At 53.7% G+C, this 18,413-nt stretch overlaps 1 protein-coding gene across 1 annotated transcript; it reads left to right on the top strand.

The window, feature by feature from the left end:
* Window positions 1-10,745: 10,745 nt before the first annotated feature.
* NR1D1 (nuclear receptor subfamily 1 group D member 1) lies at window positions 10,746-18,320 on the top strand. The gene is made up of 8 exons (XM_045526411.1): window positions 10,746-11,400; window positions 14,056-14,391; window positions 14,661-14,749; window positions 14,853-14,997; window positions 15,358-15,998; window positions 16,306-16,491; window positions 17,012-17,222; window positions 17,824-18,320. The coding sequence occupies exons 1-8, from the start codon at window positions 11,370-11,372 to the stop codon at window positions 18,021-18,023; spliced, it is 1,839 nt and encodes a 612-aa protein (XP_045382367.1). The 5' UTR covers window positions 10,746-11,369; the 3' UTR covers window positions 18,024-18,320.
* Window positions 18,321-18,413: the final 93 nt, after the last annotated feature.

Raw genomic sequence — 18,413 nt, 5'->3', positions numbered from 1 at the left:
AAAAATGAGTCCAGTGGGAAGGCTTGGTGCACAGAAAAAGGGAACTAACAAGGAAAAGCTAGAAAATAGGTCAAGTGAAGCCAAACAGAGGCAACTAATTTCCTTGGGAAAAATTCTAACGTGGGCTTTGTCCAGTTTTCACCTTACACCTTTCCCCCACATATGTGGGGTGGAGGGATTGGTAGGGAGTTGGGGTGATGGAATGTATGAGGTTGGAGGCCAATTGGGGAAAGGAGTTGTGAGCAATGCTCAGAGAAGGAAGGGTAGGACTAAGTAGTGCAGGCAGAGAAGGGTAAATTTAAAATCAGAATTATCGTGGGGCCATTTGTCCCTCCAAGGTCACAGGGGTCATTACTAGTTAATGGCCCAAGAGCTACCATCCTTGGAGCCCAAGTAGGGAGACCATCGTAGCCAAGAAACGCACTACCCAGGGACGCGTTAAGGAGCAATATGTGGAAGAGAATGGGAGGAGTCCTAGGGCACTGCTTTCAAGGGAAACAGTCCAAAAAGCGATCAAACTAAAATGTTGAGGACTGTGGCCAGGACACTTGCTCTCCTATAACTCAATATCTGTCAGCGCTCCCGTTACCAGGTGCTATTTCCAGAGTCCCAGGCTAAAGGGGAGGAAAAGGGAGAGGCAGGGGGAGACCCGATGGGCTCCTCCCCCAGCGCAACTGCAGTACCAGTTTTTAGCCACTCGGGGGCTCCCAAGCTCAACCACAGCCGCAGAGTAAGGGCGAAAGAGCGCTAACGAGCCTCCAGAGGACAGCTTGCGACGTCAGGGATGACCCTGAGCAGCGAGGTGACCCAGGGGTCATCTGCTCTGAGGCAGCAGACTCTTCGCATAGCCAATGGGAGGGCATCCAGCCTCAGCCCTTCTCTCTAAAAGAGACTTATGGCACTGAGAACTAACTCACCACCTCTTACCCTCACCGCTTTCTCTTTGTTCACCCCTACCCCCGCCCGCGCCTTTCCTTCCCTCCCCCATCCTCATGGTGGGAACCATCCCCCAGCCTATCAGAGTCCCGAGGAATGCTCGCCGCACCCTGGCTGGCCGCCAAGCTATGGACTTCCTGGGCTTTGGGGTGGGGCTTGGCGGAGGGGAAGCCCGTGTGACAGGAGAGCCACTCAGTTCTGCAGAGCCTGCCCATTTTCTCTCTCTCTGCTAAGCAAAAGGCTCATCTATCATTCTCTATCACCATCACCTAATTTCCTCCCCCTACAATAGGATTTCCTTGCCAGGGCAAAACATCCACAATCTGGAGGCAGCGGTCATCCTAAGCATGTGGTTTACAGTGGGAGAGAAGGGAAAGCACCTATTTCAGAAAATGCCTTCCCTGTTCCAGAAGGCCTGTAGCTGGAAGGAGGGAGTCAGTTGCCAGGGTTCTTAGGAAAGGAGTTTGTAAATGGTAATTCACATCTGGGAATCCTTCTGGATCCTTCTCAGAACCCTTGGGTCTAAAGAAGTACAGGGTCTCTATATAGTTAAGCCTGGGAGTAAGTGGATTTCTGCATATGTGACCTCTACTCAGCCTTCATTTCCCTGATATAAATCAGCTGAAATCTGAGCTCACTCTTCCACATCATCTCCCCAGCCCACTGCAGCAGACTGGGGTAAGTTCAGCAAGAACTGAGAGCAGACAGAAACTCCTCCCAGATCTCACACATAGAGTCCAGGCCTGTCAGGGACCTCTGGCTCCGATCCAAGGGGTCACTGCTCAGAAATATTTTTGCCTTTAGGGGAGAAAAGTCTTCTGATATTATCCACAAAAAAAGCCCTTAAATAACAAGGTGAGAATTCAGTCCTGTGGTGCCCCCTGCCTCACGGTCTCTCAATGCCACTTTTGCAGCCTGTCTGCCTGATGTCATCATCGGTAGACCTGTGCCAGATTCCCAAGTTCCTATCTTGAAATCTCAGCCCCCACACCCAGGGCCTAGGGGAGAGCTGATGTAGGTCACTGCAGCTGAGCTGCAGGGCTGTCTGCTCCTTGAGCCCAGAGCCTTTCAGGCACAGAAAGGAAGCCTTGCAGAGAAGCAAAAGAAAGGGCTCTATGAGAATCAGAGGAAAGCTTATTCCTCAAAAACTGAAGCAGGGAGAGGCCAAGAGTCAAATGCTCAGACTCGAGACAGTAACAGGATCTCTGGTAAGAGCTGCCTGTGATGGAAAGAAGGCCAGAGGAGAGGGGCTGGGCATAGCTTCCATCCCTCCTCCTCACCCCACATTTGCCTGTGTAAGGAAACCCTTTGGATCTGGTGTCCATTCCTCGTTCTCCACTCACTTTGCAACCTCAGGTTTCATCCTCAGGAGCCTTTGTGATTTGCCTTAGAGACCCTCTGCTTCCTCTGGCCACAGTTTCTGGGGCTCCCAAAGCTGGAATAGGCCAGGGTGTCCCCGCCCTCCCCTATTGAAAGACTTTTCCTGCTTGTTATCTGCTAAACTCATTTTGTCCAGGGAACTTCCAACCCTCTAGGACTGCATTCCTTTTCTTGGCTCTCCCTACCCTTGCCCCTGAGATCCAAAGGACTGTGTATTTGTGTGTGGGTATGTGTGTATGAGTGTGTATGTGTATGGTCCTCATATCCTTTTAGATAGGCATGGGGGGTCAAGGGCCTATGGCTGTAACTAGCTTGGGTCCTCATGGCCAGCAAAAACCGACAAGGGACCAATTTCTACCTCCAGCCTCAAAACAATTTAAACCACAATGAATTCTTCTAATAGGCGGTAAGATAGAGGAAGGGTAAACAATTACACTTCTATCCTTCTCTTTCCCTCATTTCTGCCCCCCCCATACCTTCCAATCCCCTTTGAGATCTCAGCTAGTCATTATTCCACTACTGTTGTGCCTTTTGCCCTCATTTCTGGAATCCTTGCACACAGGAGGCACTCAATAAATGCTTTTTACACTAAGTCAGACTAAATCTGGTTATGCTCTCTGGCCAACTTTGAGATGCAGCAGCACAAAGGGGGAAGGTAGATACATCCCCAGATCCTGGACTAGATCCTCCTAGAGGACTCATTTCAAGGCAACAAAGACCTAGAGCAGTGGTTCTCAGACTTTACTGTGCATCAGAATCACCCAGAGTTTCTGATCCAATCAGTCTGGAAATTTATGTTTTTGTTTTTTTTTTTTTGTTTTTTTTTTTAAGATATAGGAGTCTTGCTGTGTTGCCCAGGCTGGTCTTGAACTCCTGGCCTCCAGCTATCCTTCCATCTCAGCTTCCCAAAGTGCTGGGATTACAGGTGCCACTGTGCCCAGCCAGAAATTTACATTTCCTTTTTTTTTTTTTTTCCTTTTGGAGACAGGGTCTCACTCTATTGCCCACTGGCTCTTGCTCAGGCTGGTCTTGAACTTCTGACCTCAAGGGATCCTCCCACCTTGACCTCCCAAAGTGTTAGGATTAAATTTACATTTCTAACAGATTCCCACGTGGTGCTGACCCCTCTGCTGATCCTGAGAACTGTCTTCTTAGAGAATCCCAGCCCTTGCCCCAGCGTTCACCAGGAGGACCTGGTTGGTTCTAAGTGAGGAAGGAACAAGTGAGAATTGTGAGCACGTGACTCCTGCTCAGCCCTCTACCCTAACGTGTACCCGGATCTTAGAAAGATAGGCTAAGGGCAAACAGAGTTAGTCTCAGACTGATTATTCGTTCTATCTCTTTTTAAATAGTCCATTGACTCTATCCTTATTGAATGTCACTTCCCAAAAACATGTTTTGCAGGAGCACTAGGAATTTCCTGTGGCAAGGCTGCGCCAGTGCCAGGGAGGGGTGGAGGCAGTGCTGAGCGAGCGCCTTCCCTTGGCTCGAGCAGGGCCACGTGCCCCACCCCCTCGCTTGCACATGTCTCCGCCGCCACCGCCGCAGCAGCCGGGCTGTTTATGAGCGAGTTGTTGTGGTAGAAATGGAGCAGGCTGCACATGCCCAGGCCATGTGACCCCAGCAGCCCGCGTGAGCCTCAAGCCGGCACAAACACACTGGTCCCCTTCCTCCACCGGCCAGAGAAACAGGAGGCAAGATGGGGAAGGAGTGAAAGGGCACTGGGCTCCCTTCTTGCCTCCTTGTTCTTTATCCTGCTTTTGTCTCCTTTTGTCACTCCTGAGCCACCAGGGGAGCAAACACCCAGGAAAGAAACATGATTTCCCCAGGCATATTGTCCTCCCAGGCAGCCCCTTGGTGTTAACACCACCCAGAGCCCTAAACCCCAAAAGAACAAAGGGCCTCCCCAAGCCACAAGCACAGAATGGCCCACCCAGCCTCACATTGACGTGCTAATGTCAGCCCAGAGCCAAAACTTGGTTTTCCTGCACCCTGGGCTCCCCAAATGAGGCTACCCTGTCCCTTCTTTCTAGGAAGAAGGATGCCCTCCTACCTGTCCCCCAACACACACACACACACACACACACACACACACACACACGAAGCAAGTGTGCACTCCCGGATTAGAAAAAGGAGGATTCAGGGATTTATGGGCTTGGGGACATGAAGCAAAGGTTCTGCAGCAGTGGTCTGCAAGGGAAAGTCCCTCTGCCAGTAGGGGATGGAGAAGAGCTGAGGGTGACCTGGAAGGGCTTTCACACTAACCCCGGTGCAGCTGGAGAACAAATGTGGGTGTGCAAGGCAAATTCAGCTTCCACCTCTCATGGAAGCGTCCCGTCCCATCCGTCTGGCCCTCCCAGCCCCGTGGATCCTTTGTGGCACTCTAACTTCAGACCCCGATTTCCAGCCCTCTGCTTCCGCCCCCTACCCGTGACCCTGATTCTGAGCAGCAGCGCCTCTTGCTGGGATGTGAGACTATACTGGAGTCAGGGGGACAGTAGGTTAGCAGGAACAAGCAAATGAAATGAGCACGACCCACATTTCCTCATCGCACCAAAACTTCGCAGATCCTGCATTGCAGAGCTAGCGATTTTTTTTTTAATCTCCACTGGGCCCCTACACACGTCTGCATTTTTGCAACCAGCACAGATTTTCTTTTTCCAGGGTGCAAACTGCGCATTCTAATGAGCCAAAGCTCCTTCCTGCGGCATCGGCATCGAAAATCTCTTTGGCAAATTGCTTCTTCCCCCCTCGCCCCCCCAATTTAGAAGCGGGGGAGGGATCCCAAATTTGCAAAGTCGCATCCTCTCTCTCTCTCTCTCTCTCTCTCTCTCCTTCCACTTCCCCCCTCCCCCAAGATACCGCAGTCTTTCCAGCCCAACTAACAGCTGCAGACCAGGGGAGAGGAGTGGGAGGAGGGAAAGTGAGCCTTGTTCCTTCTTTCCACCCAGGCTGAGCTGGCGGGGCGGGGGTTGCTTTTTTTCCTGGGCAGCCCATTGCAACCCCCCTTCCCTCCTCATCCCAGCCAGTGTTTATGTAAGCCTCCCAGAAACTACACACGGGCCCCTAATGCCTGCCCAGCCACAGCGCCTCCAAGGTCCATTCTGTTCACGAGGACTGTCATGAGCCTTTGGCCTCCCCAGGCAGCTGCATGGAGATCTGCAGAGGCCCAAGGAATGGGGAGATGCTGGATAAGAGGAGGGTTTGAGATGGAGCTTGGGGTAAGGGGTGGAGACGGAGGTAGGCACACACATTCCCCTGCATCTTAGTTCTGCAGCTCAAGGACAGCCAATGGGCAGGTGCAGGAGCCTGAAGATAATACCGCTGTGGGCTCCGGCAGCAGCATGGCAAAGATTGGACAGGAAGCCTTGTGGCATAGCATGTACTGGATGTCACTGCCCTGCAACCCAGAAAGAGGAACCCCATGCCTGAAAAATGGTCATCTAGGGCTTAATCTTCCACTGCCAAGGACAGTCCATGCCATCTCTAGGATCCTGTGATGTGAACTGGATCCTGGGCTCTGAGAGGGGGACCATCCTAAGCACTGGCCCAGGATGGTGGCTTTAGGAAGCGTTGGTTTTAGAGGTGCACATCGCTCAAGCAGGTAAATAGGGAAGCGGGATGTTGTTTTCTTAGAGCTTTTTATACAAAATTTGTCTATCTTTGGTGGCCTTCTACATTCTCTTTTTCTTTCTTCTTTATTTTATTTTAAAGGCTAGTCAAGTGAAACAGTGGGAGTAGAGAGGGAACAAAGAAATCTGTAATTGGTTTTGATCAATTAGTTGTAAACACCATTGCACGGGGACCAGCTCACACTCTCTTTTAACCAATCCATTCTTAATACATCCCCTGGAGGGAAGCATCATGGGGTTTTAATGGGCCCTGACCCACCAGCCCCACTCCCTTCATCACTAGCCGCAGACCCCAAAGTCAGGAGTGCGGGTAGAGGAGAGAGTTCAGATGCCCACTTCAGTTAGTCATCTCTATTGCAGTCTATGTGGAATTTTCTTTCAGTGGTTGGTTTGGTTTTTGCACCCTACTCCAGACCCCTTCTACCTTTAGAACCCAGATAAGGGGAATGTAGTATGGAGAGAGGGAAGAGTTTAGAGGAAGAGGAAATATGGGGTTAAAAGAGAGGTTCTGGGAAGCTGAGGTACTTGTCGGGGTGGGAAAAAGTGGTGCTTCAGGCTTCTGTTCTTGGTGCTACACCTCACTTCCAAGAACCATCATTGCTTGGGAAATACCAGGATCAGTTTGCTGCTCAGAAATTCCCCCCAGAGTAATCATTCTCTCTAGGAAGAACAGTCTTGCTAGTAGAAAAAGTTTCCTCTTCAGGCCTGGGGTTGAAGCCCCAGCGCTGCCATTTTTATTGTGACAATGATGGTGGTAGTTCTAAGAGGTGGCTAGGGGAGCTTTAGCCCATCCAGTAATCTCCGTCATTCTTTGATGTGACATCTTCTCAGTCGTCAGTAAAGTGCTATGCAAATACAGCTTCAAGATAAATTACCTAGTCCCTCTGGCACCCTGGGCAAGTTAATAATCATCTCTAAGTCTCAGTTTCCCCACCTCTAAAATAATAATGAGACCTACAGCATAGGATTGTTGTGAACATTAAATGAGATAATGTGTGTAAAGCACTTAGCACAGTGCCTAGTATATAGTTGGTACTTAATACATACTTATGATTTCCTTTCCTTGGAAAAAGTAGTAGTGAGGTAAAGATAGAATTTAAGACAAAGCACAGGCTGGGCGCGGTGGCTCACGCCTGTAATCCTAGCACTCTGGAAGGCCAAGGCGGAAGGATTGCATGAGGTCAGGAGTTCGCGACCAGCTTAAGCAAGAGGCCCCGTCTCTACTAAAAAAATAGAAAGAAATTAACTGGACAACTAAAAATATATATAGAAAAAATTAGCTGGGCATGGTGGCACATGCCTGTAGTCCCAGCTACTCAGGAGGCTGAGGCAGTAGGATTGCTTGAGCCCAAGAATTTGAGGTTGCTGTGAGCTAGGCTGACACCACGGCACTCTAGCCTGGGCAACAGAGTGAGACTCTGTCTCAAAAAAAAAAAAAAAAAAAGACAGAGCACACCTTGGTTTATGCCTCTCCCTCTCTTTCTTCATCTCCCCCAAAAGCAAGTTAGCTCAGACTTTGTACCTCCTGTGGCATGTTCTTAAAGTTCTCCCCAAGACATGGAGGCTTTGGGTGGGGTAGGAAAAGCTACCTGGCCTTTTAGAGACAAGGAAAAGGATGTAGGAGGTCAGGGAATGAGTCTTTCCTAGGTACATGGCTGGTTCCCTGATTCAGGGGCATCCCCAGTGTTTCTGGGCCAGGTTTGCCTCACCCGGGCAGACAGGTTTTTACCCTGGGCAATGGTTCCTTGGTGAGAAAGCAGGGGGATGGGAAGGCACCTACTGAAGCCTGACCTGTTTTTAGCAAGGACCCACCCTCAGTCAGTCAGTCAGTCAAGCAGTCAGCCCAAGATTTAGGCCACCCAGAATTTGCACAGGGCGTTGCCTTATTACCCGGAACAACCTACTGGCAAGGAGAACAGACCTTAGATCAAACACACACACATATATACGTTCACAGCATTCACACTCACACTCAAACAAGCAGTCTCACACTCGCAATCATACAATCACACACACTTACTCTGACCAGCACTTAGAGCTCTCAATCCCTTTCCTTCCTCTATTCTATCTTTGCTGTTCTCCCCAGTCCAAAGAAATCAAGGAGAATTAAATACAGGATCCAAAGCTGGCCCTAATGGTGAGGTCAGTCCCCAGAATCCCAGACTCTGAGGAATCCAAGTGGAAGGGTATACAACATGGAACCAGGGCTGTGCCTTGCTGTGCCAGGTCTTGGATATGCATCTATCCTCCTGGATCCAATCTGAGCCCTGTTTTTTAAAAGCCCAGCCCTTTCTTGTGCTTAATTTGGCTATGGGAGGAATGGTGTATTTGTGTGTGTGTGTGTGTGTGTGTGTGTATGTCTGTGTGTGTTTAGAAATGAACTGGACTGCCCAGCTAGTGGGTGGGGGAGGGAAGTTGTGCTGAGATGCACCTGTTGTCTTAAAGTCAAGGTTGAGGTCAAAGAGAAGCCAAGATTCTACTCCAGGTTCCCAAGGGCCAGACAACCCAGCCTTTTCCCCCCTCCCTTTGGTGGCTCTGGGTCTCATAGCCTCTGCCCTTCACCCAGCAGCTGCTGGTAGAGAAGGAAACAGGGTAGACAGACTAGAAGCTTCTAGAGCCAAGGGAGAGCACTGCCTTTTCATTCTGTATCCTTCTCACCAGTTGTAGAAGAAAGACCCCAACATAACTTCTTTCTCGGGGGGAAAAGGTGGAGCCCTATAAACAGCACAGAGGAAGGAGGAAGCAGAGGTAAGCCCCCTCCTCTGCCTCCTCCCTCCCAGCCTTTGCCTTCATACCACACACAGGCTGCAAAACAACCCAGCTTGCCAAGAGCAGTTAGGCTGACTGAATTTCAGCTCCCGCTGCCTCCTCCCCCCTCCTTCTCACTGGCTGCAAACTCAGGGAGGGATCCTGACCCCTGGCCCTCCTCCTGTAGGGACAAACACCCAGCGAATAGACAGGGGGTGGGCAGGACCCCCATAGCAGCAAATGGAGCTGTAGGACACGGGGAGGACCCCGGGTAAGTACCAGGAGTGTGCCAATGGTGATGTTGGGGCCGGTGGGGAGCCAGATGTCATGCCAGGGGCTCTGATTTTGGGTCCAACCCTGACAGATACCTGGGCTCTGGCCTTGGCTCTGATGAAGAGTCAAGAAGGTCGCACAGAGCAGGCCAGAGCAGGACATGGCAACTCACCTCCCACCTTTCCCTCTGGAGCCCAGTGGGGAGAGGGAGGGAGTAGAGGGTGACCTCAGAACCAAGTTTTCCTGAAAAGCCTCTTTCCTTGTCTGTCCTAGTCCCTCCCAGCCCCTCCCACGCTCTGCTGCATCTTCCCAGCTCTGGGCCACAGGGCCTGGGCAGGCTAGGGAAGAGCCCACTCTCTTCTCTCTCCCACCTTTCTTTGGGGCAGGGGAAGAAAGCTGAAGCCTAGCCCGCTCTAGCCAGGCCATCTTCTGCAAGGAGTCAGAAGGCCCATGGTCAAGCCAGCTGCCCTGCCACCTTCACTGCAGCCAACCTCACTGTCCTCACTAGTCAGTTTACTCCTTCCTTGGGGCCCATATTCCTTTTCTCTACCTCTTTGGTGGCTGTTGTGTTTCCAGGCATCCATCAATACTGTCCCAGTGGCTGCCTGTGAACAAGCCAAGAAGGGCTTCTCGTGTGAAGAAAATCCTCCCTAGAATCCCTGGGGCAGAGGGGGGAATTAGCAAGGACAGTAAGTGGGTCAGGCTCATTTGGCTGCTTGAAGAAGCTTCCATCTCTCCTTAGAACCCAAGCCTTCAAACAGGATAGACCTCTACTTTAGATGTGTTATTACTCACGGGACAATTGCTGCTCTGAAGTGAGATGCTGGCTGTTTCTAACCCTGTTCAGTGTTTCACTTGCTCATCTACCCATCTCCCTGATGTTCAGGGTGGGCAGATGAAACTAGCAATGGGTATCTGACCTTGGGCCAGTCACTTCTTCTAAGCCTTATTTTCCCCACCAAAAGGAGGGAGGCTTAAGATGATCCTCATGTTCCCCTCTGAGCAGTTACCTTCCGTGGAATCCACATACTACCCTCAAGCATGGGGGGGGGGGGTGTCGCTCTGCCCCAGACCCCTGCCTCACCTCTGCCCTCCTATTTTAGGACCTCAAAGCACTTTCACCATCAAGTTCCCTCTGTTGTCCTTTTTATTTCCCACACAAAGGGAAATGACTCACTCCAAAGTCACCTCCAGTGGGTGGGATGGTGTCATACAAGCAAACAGGGAGTCCCTAGGGATATCCCCACCTCCACAGCAACTCCTTTCCCTAGAGGTGTTCTCCCTAAGGGGAGTAGAAGGGAAAGGGGGTCAGTTCTTCAGTTCTTTTGAGTTTCAGGACTTGGCCCCGAAGCAAAAGGCAGCCTAAGCTCCTGACTCCCGGGAAATCTCCCTCTCCTGTTTGTCTCTCTCTGGTCACCAGTAACCTCAGGGTGAGGTCAGTCCTGCAATCACGTGAAGCCCTCACGTTTGCAAGGTTTGCAGAAAGGGCCTCTCAGCTTTGATCTCCCGGGGAGCAGCCAACCTCTGTAGTCCCTCCCCAGGAATTCACATGCCTCTGCCATACAGACTTTCCGAACACGCCACCCTGACTCTTCAGCGCACTCCACCCCACCTCACTTAGCTCCTCCCGAGTCCCAGCAAGCGCTTTGCAAGGCAGAAAGAGGAAATATACACAGTCCACCCACTTTGTCCATGGACTACAAATCCCGACAGTCTAGTCGTTGCGCAGGCGCACGGAGCTCAACGTGCCGGCTGCTGGAAAAGTGTGTCACTGGGGCACGAGGCGCTCCCTGGGATCACATGGTACCTGCTCCAGTGCCGCGTGCGGCCCGGGAACCCTGGGCTGCTGGCGCCTGCGCAGAGCTCTCTGTCCCAGGGAAAGGCTCGGGCAAAAGGCGGCTGAGATTGGCAGAGTGAAATATTACTGCCGAGGGAACGTAGCAGGGCACACGTCTCGCCTCTTGGCGTCTGGGTGCCCCGCTTCTCCCCATCAGCTGCTTACTTCCTGGTTGCAACCTCTCTCCCTCTGGGACTTTTGCACAGGAGCTCCAGATTTGCTACCCTGCAGCGCTGCGGAGCCGGCAGGCAGTGGCAACCCGAACGCTGCAGAGACCGGACACTCCTTGCTACCTTCTAGCCAAAACTGCAGGCTGATCCCTCCACACACTCTCTCTGCTCTTCCCATGCAAAGCAGAACTCTGCTGCCTCAACGTCCTACCCTTCTGCAGGGCTGCAGTCCGGCCACCCCAAGACCTTGCTGCAGGGTGCCTCGGATCCTGACCGTGAGCCGCGGGATCCGCTCCTCGCCCTCAGCCAGTGCCCAGGGGGCAACAGCGGCAATCGCAACCTCTAGTTTCTGTCAAGGTCCAGTTTGAATGACCGCTGTCAGCTGGTGAAGACATGACGACCCTGGACTCCAACAACAACACAGGTACTGAGATTCCTTTACTATCATCTTCCCTCCTCTGTCACTGTCTCCCCACCTTCATTTAGGCCTTACGACAAGAGGAACTTTGTAAGGGACTGGGGGACTCCCTCTGCCCGGAGATTTGCTAGCATGCTGAGGGGCTTTAGGGTGGGATTTCCAGAGCGGGTTGTTAGGGCTGGGAATGCGCCCAGAAACGCCCCCCCACACACACACCTAGCGTCCCAAAGCTCCCTTGAGCCTGAGGGACTCGGATCCCGGGCGGGAGGAAATGGGAGGCGGGTGCGAATGGTGAGATGAAGAGTTTAGGGGGACTGAGAGTTTTGGAACAGTGCTGTGAAAAGCCTCCATCTGTTCACCCCCTGCAGTTGTGGTATGCTTGGCCTCGGAAAAAGGACCCCCTGCTTCCCGTCTTCCCCTTCCTGTACTTCCCGCAGGCTCTGGGGAATCTGAGAAGCGGTGGCGCGATCGGGGCTCTGGGCAGGAGGGGCTGGGCCGGGAATGGGTCGGATCTCACTGGGGAATCCTCAGTGACAGGAAGGAGCGGCACTTGAGCAGTCCGGAGCGTGGTGCCCGGCCCGAGGGAGGGCACCTACAGCGCCCCGGCCGCCGGCAGGGCTCACATGGCTGCAGAGCCGGGCCCACGTGCTGCGTTTGTTTTCATTCAGTTGGAGCCGTGGCCGCCACCCCATTGGTCGGTGCCTCCCGGCCCCGTTACATAATGAGCTCCGCCCCCCGGTCGCCCCGGCAACGCGTGTTCCCTTCTCTCCTCCCCTCGGTTGTCCCGGCCCAGCTCGCGTTTTGGGCCCAGCCCACCACCCGGTCGCCGGGGAAGGGCGGGGCGGGGGCGGGGCTGCTGCTCCCGATTGACGGGAAGCGGAGAGGGTGGGGCCTAGAGTTCCGGGGTTCCTCGTTGGGGAGCCACGTGCGAGAAGCACACGTGGAGCGGGGACGTGAGGCCGGCTGAGGGCCCGGCTCCCGCCCCGCCCCGCAGAGATCTGGGTGAAGCTGGGCTGACTCACGGCCCCCGCCTGCCTCCTTTTCCTGTCTGCCTGCCGGCTCCCCTCCCCCCATCACCGAATCAGAGTAAAGTGGAGCCATCCCTGACCTCTCATGGCCTTATGTTTACACTCCCCAAAAGACCTCACACCTAACCACCCTTCTCGTCACTTCTTTCCTCTTTATTCTTTTTGCACCTATTGCACCATACTGCATTTAGAGTCAGCCAATCCACATTCCAAACTCTCTGTGCCTTAGTTCTGCAAGCACTATCTTCCTTCCACCTCCGCCAAATGAGCAGCAGTTCGCCTCCTAAGGACTTCCCCAAAACCACTATCCCGGAATCATTGCTGAAACCATTATCGTCTTTCTAGATCCCTTTCTGCCCCTGCCCCCTTTTCTCACTGAAAGGAAAACGGAAATCCAAAGAGTGGAGTTGATCTCCTCTAGGTCACAAGTCGGTGGCAATGGATCTAGACCTAGAACTAGACTCTTTTGAGCATGCTCCTCACTTTCAGGTTGGAAGTCTCTTTGGATGAAGGTTTCACTCCCCTTTTGGGGATGGGTGAACTAGGTCAAGTTCATTTACCACCAACTAAGTATTCCATCCCCCACCTCAGTCCTCAAACTGTAGGAGCTGATCTGTTGTGCAACTATTTTACAAGCAGCTGGGTTCACCCTGACCAACATTGAGCTATTTTAGGGCTGCCCTGCCCAATTTAGTGTGTGTCAGTGGGTGAGGAAGACATGTGCCTCTGTAGTGGCATGGCATATGTCAGCTCACACGTGTCCTGGGATCCTCCCTTCTCCCACCCCGCCCATGGCAGGCCAAGCTAGGTGCTTGGCAGAGGTGTGGCAGCCAGGTCACCTTTTAATCCTGCTAATACCACGGCAGCACAGTCACCTGGTTGGCAATGTAACCAGAGGGCCAAAGTCCCTGAGTGGCCAGAAAGCCAAGGTCGTTTTTACCAGGCTGAGATCTGAAGGGGGAATTCCAGAGTCCTGGGCTGGACAATTTGTACTTTACTTCCACCTCCTGCAGCTTGCGCTGCTAAGTCCTTCCTGGACTCAAAGATAGAGTCCACTGTGAGTCACTATTGGAGGCCAGGAGAACCAGGCTGGGCAAGTTCTTTCCCTTCAGTTCCTTTAGAGAATATGTCTCCCAGTTTGGGGAAAATGTAACTGGCTTACATTCTCTTCATGGCTAGCTGTCCCCCCGTGGTCCATAGAATCGTCTTGGTGCCAAAATCAGCAGCTGGTTTGGGGGTTTTTTGTAGCACTGGGCACTGTGATGTGCTCGGCTGGTAATCTCATCCCCAGTTCTGCCACTCACAACTAAGTCATTAACTGCAGTCAGTATTACCAAGGGAGGTGTATAGGGAAGGGGGACAGGTGTGTGAGATGCCCACAGGGGTCATGCCTCACACTTAAAGCAGATTCTGAATGTATCCTGCAAAGAGTCATGTGTGTTGGTTGGCCATGCCACATCTAGTATGTGTTGGGAAGTTGTTTATTAACTCCAAGATTAGGGGCTCCACATGGTTAACTTCTGTGTGACCAGCGGGCGGTGTTTTGGGGAGACAAGTGGAGGATGAGCATGGTGGTCCCCTGGGTCCAGACACTTGGTGGCTGAGACCTCCTTCCCTTTTGTTCTCCCACCAGGTGGTGTCATCACCTACATTGGCTCCAGTGGCTCCTCCCCAAGCCGCACCAGCCCTGAGTCCCTCTACAGTGACAGCTCCAATGGCAGCTTCCAGTCCCTAACCCAAGGCTGCCCCACCTACTTCCCACCATCGCCCACTGGCTCCCTTACCCAGGACCCAGCTCGCTCCTTTGGGAGCATTCCATCCAGCCTGAGTGACGATGGCTCCCCTTCTTCCTCATCTTCGTCATCCTCGTCCTCCTCCTTCTATAATGGGAGCCCCCCAGGGAGTCTACAAGTGGCCATGGAGGACAGCAGCCGAGTGTCCCCCAGCAAGAGCACCAGCAGCATCACCAGTGAGTAAATTTCCAGCTGATACGGGGGAAGGGAAGCAGGCCAGGGCTAGGTTGGGAGTGAGTTTTCATGTGACGGAGTTACTGCCAGGGCCTACCCTCTAGGGTTGCACCAGCCCCTGTCCAGCCCAGTCTGGTCACTCCAGTGCCCCTAGACATTGGAGCTCCTACTTAGCTTTTTCCTCCCAGAAACTCCAGCCCAGAAAGCCTCCACACCTCTGGCCACTCAGCCTGTCCTCTCCTGTTCACCTGCTGCCTGTCTCCCCCCACAGAGCTGAATGGCATGGTGCTGCTGTGCAAAGTGTGTGGGGACGTTGCCTCAGGCTTCCACTATGGCGTGCACGCCTGTGAGGGCTGCAAGGTGAGGCAGCTTGGGGGTAAGGGCAGGGGCAGGTGACCCCCTCCCCCAGGACACATAGGCCCAGCCGAGCTGGAGGTGCTCACTAGCTGCCCCTGCCTTCCAGGGCTTTTTCCGTCGAAGCATCCAGCAGAACATTCAGTACAAAAGGTGTCTGAAAAATGAGAACTGCTCCATCATCCGCATCAATCGCAACCGCTGCCAGCAGTGTCGCTTCAAGAAGTGTCTCTCCGTGGGCATGTCACGAGACGGTGAGGCAGCATCCCAGCATCCTCACATCCTTCCCCTTCCTTCCACTTAAGCATTTCTGAATTAATCCCTGCCTTAAAAAATAGTCCCAGACTAAGACACATCATACTGTGAATGAATCTCCTTTGTGTGGGGGATGTCCATACTTTGTCCTCTCGGGTCAACACACTTTTTCCCATTGGTTCCTCTGTTCACCTCCTACCTGCAGTCCCTACTTGGGAAACCCCCTTGTTGGCATGGCCGTGCTGGTTTTAGTTTTGTTGTGGAACCCCGAGCTTTCAGGGCCTCACCCTTTCAGGAGGAAGGAAGGAAGAGAAGCATGTATATGAGAACTTCCTGACACTGCTCTCATCCTGTCACAGCCGTGCGTTTTGGGCGCATCCCCAAACGAGAGAAGCAGCGGATGCTTGCTGAGATGCAGAGCGCCATGAACCTGGCCAACAACCAGCTGAGCAGCCAGTGCCCACTGGAGACCTCACCCACCCAGCACCCCACCCCAGGCCCCATGGGCCCCTCGCCACCCCCAGCTCCAGTCCCCTCACCCCTGGTGGGCTTCTCCCAGTTCCCACAACAGCTAACACCTCCCAGATCCCCAAGCCCTGAGCCCACAGTGGAGGACGTGATATCCCAGGTGGCCCGGGCCCATCGAGAGATCTTCACCTATGCGCATGACAAGCTGGGCACCTCGCCTGGCAACTTCAATGCCAACCATGCAACGGGTAGCCCTCCAGCCACCACCCCACATCGCTGGGAAAATCAGGGCTGCCCACCTGCCCCCGATGACAACACTTTGGCCGCCCAGCGTCATAATGAAGCCCTAAATGGTCTCCACCAGGCCCCTTCCTCCTACCCTCCCACCTGGCCCCCTGGCCCTGGCCACCACAGCTGTCACCAGTCCAATAGCAATGGGCACCGTCTATGCCCCACTCACGTGTACGCAGCCCCAGAAGGCGAGGCACCTGCCAACAGTCCACGGCAGGGCAACTCCAAGAATGTTCTCCTGGTAAGGGTATGGGAGAGGAGGCCAGGGGGCCTGGAAGGATGGACTTAGTATAGGGTAGCTGGGTGTTTCTAGAGGCTAAGTGTGGGGATAGCCTCTTCTCAGGAGAAGGTGTCTTGTCCTGCAGTTTGGGCTCTGGCTGGGAATCCCTGATCTCTACCTGGCACCTGATTGCTACTTTACCTGCAAGACCCATCCTCCAGGGCCACAGCCCATAGTCCAGGCAGAATCTGGGGCCCAGCCCTAGCGGGAGAACCCATCTGAGCCAGCCTGGCTCACACTTCCCTCCCTATATCCCTTCTTCCCCCAGGCATGTCCCATGAACATGTACCCGCACGGACGCAGTGGGCGAACCGTGCAGGAGATCTGGGAGGATTTTTCCATGAGCTTCACGCCCGCTGTGCGGGAGGTGGTAGAGTTTGCCAAGCACATCCCCGGCTTCTGTGACCTTTCTCAGCATGACCAAGTCACCCTGCTTAAGGCTGGCACCTTTGAGGTGAGTGACCCTTTATGCTCCATGCTCTTGACCTTGGGAAGGATCCAGGGGGAAGGCTTGGTGTCTGGAGTGGGCAGAGGCTCTCAAAGGCTTTGGAACCCCAGTATCTTTGTTCTTATAGCCTCTGACTGATGGAAGGGGCCGAGCCCCTCTCACTCCTGCGTCTGGATGGCTGGACTGTCATTTCAGGGTGGAGTCTAATCATACCCCGCTACATTAAAACAACACCTTAGGGTACATTGCTGCCCTGTTCTACACCCGAGATTAACTTTGGTGAAGTACCTGGCCCAGAGTCACAGGTAGTAACAGAATTGAGACTCAGACTCAGGCCTGTTGCATTCCAGAGCCAGTGGGATGCTGCCCATCCTTCCACCCGGGCCCCCTTATTATCCATTCAGAAACAAGCCCCCCTCTACTTCGGAAAGCTAAGGCAGCACCAGTAAACCTTTGGCAAACTGTAGGGGCAATTTGGCAAGTGCTCCTCCCACCTCACCCAGGATGACTGGCCCCCCGCCTTCAGGTGCTGATGGTGCGCTTTGCATCGTTGTTCAACGTGAAGGACCAGACAGTGATGTTCCTAAGCCGCACCACCTACAGCCTGCAGGAGCTCGGCGCCATGGGCATGGGAGACCTACTCAGTGCCATGTTTGACTTCAGCGAGAAGCTCAACTCCCTGGCGCTTACCGAGGAGGAGCTGGGCCTCTTCACCGCGGTGGTGCTTGTCTCTGCAGGTAGGTCAAGCTCTCGCCTGACCCGGGGGGGAGGAGGCAGACGCAGTTCAATTCAACACACCTTTTATGGAGTACCTACTCTATGCCAGGCCCTGCACCGGGCACTGGGGATACAGACATGATTCAGACACAGTCTAGCTTGGGAAACAGACTCATGCCCGACTAATTATAAAACAGTGAGATAAGTGTCACAGTAGAAGCATGAACCAAGGAAGCACAGACAACTATTTCTGCCTGGGGGAGCTGGGGAAGGTGACACTTGAGCGGGGCCTCAAAGGGACAAGTAAGATGTTGCCAGGCAGAGGGAACTACAGAGCAAAAAGCAAGGGAGCCCGGACATGTTTGGCCTGTTTAGGGGAGGAGGGTGGTCTGATGGGGTGGGAGGTGGCCAGCCCTGCTGAGCCCACGCTCCCAGCATTCAGGCACCTCCTGCTCTCGGGGCAGAGGCCTGGGAGAAGGTATTGCGCTCCTTCTCCATCCCCATCGGCCCTCGGAGGGGCTTCAGGGAGAGGCCGCATTGCCTGCCGGGTCCTCGCAGGCCTCCGGTTCCTCGTCAGAGGAGCTCAGGGAGCCTGCCTCACTGCTGTCGTCTTCCCCACAGACCGCTCGGGCATGGAGAATTCCGCTTCGGTGGAGCAGCTCCAGGAGACGCTGCTGCGGGCTCTTCGGGCTCTGGTGCTGAAGAACCGGCCCTTGGAGACTTCCCGCTTCACCAAGCTGCTGCTCAAGCTGCCGGACCTGCGGACCCTGAACAACATGCATTCCGAGAAGCTGCTGTCCTTCCGGGTGGACGCCCAGTGACCCGCCCGGCCGGCCTTCTGCCGCTGCCCCCTTGTACAGAATCGAACTCTGCACTTCTCTCTCCTTTACGAGACGAAAAGGAAAAGCAAACCAGAATCTTATTTATATTGTTATAAAATATTCCAAGATGAGCCTCTGGCCCCCTGAGCCTTCTTGTAAATACCTGCCTCCCTCCCCCATCACTGAACTTCCCATCCTCCCCTATTTAAACCTCTCTCTCTCTCTCTCTCCCCCCCACCCTCCTCTAGCCCCCTGATTTGTTCTGTTCCTGTCTCAAATCCAATAGTTCACAGCTGAGCTGGCTTCTGTGGTGTGTGCTCGTTTGGGGGGTGGGGTGGAAATACTGCCAAGGCTGGGGGGGCACCTCTCCATCTGGTCAGTTTGTGGGGC

This window comes from Lemur catta, chromosome 15 (genome assembly GCF_020740605.2).
Source record: "Lemur catta isolate mLemCat1 chromosome 15, mLemCat1.pri, whole genome shotgun sequence".
Classification (NCBI taxonomy): domain Eukaryota; kingdom Metazoa; phylum Chordata; class Mammalia; order Primates; family Lemuridae; genus Lemur; species Lemur catta.
This window is presented reverse-complemented; position numbering and strand designations above follow the sequence as displayed.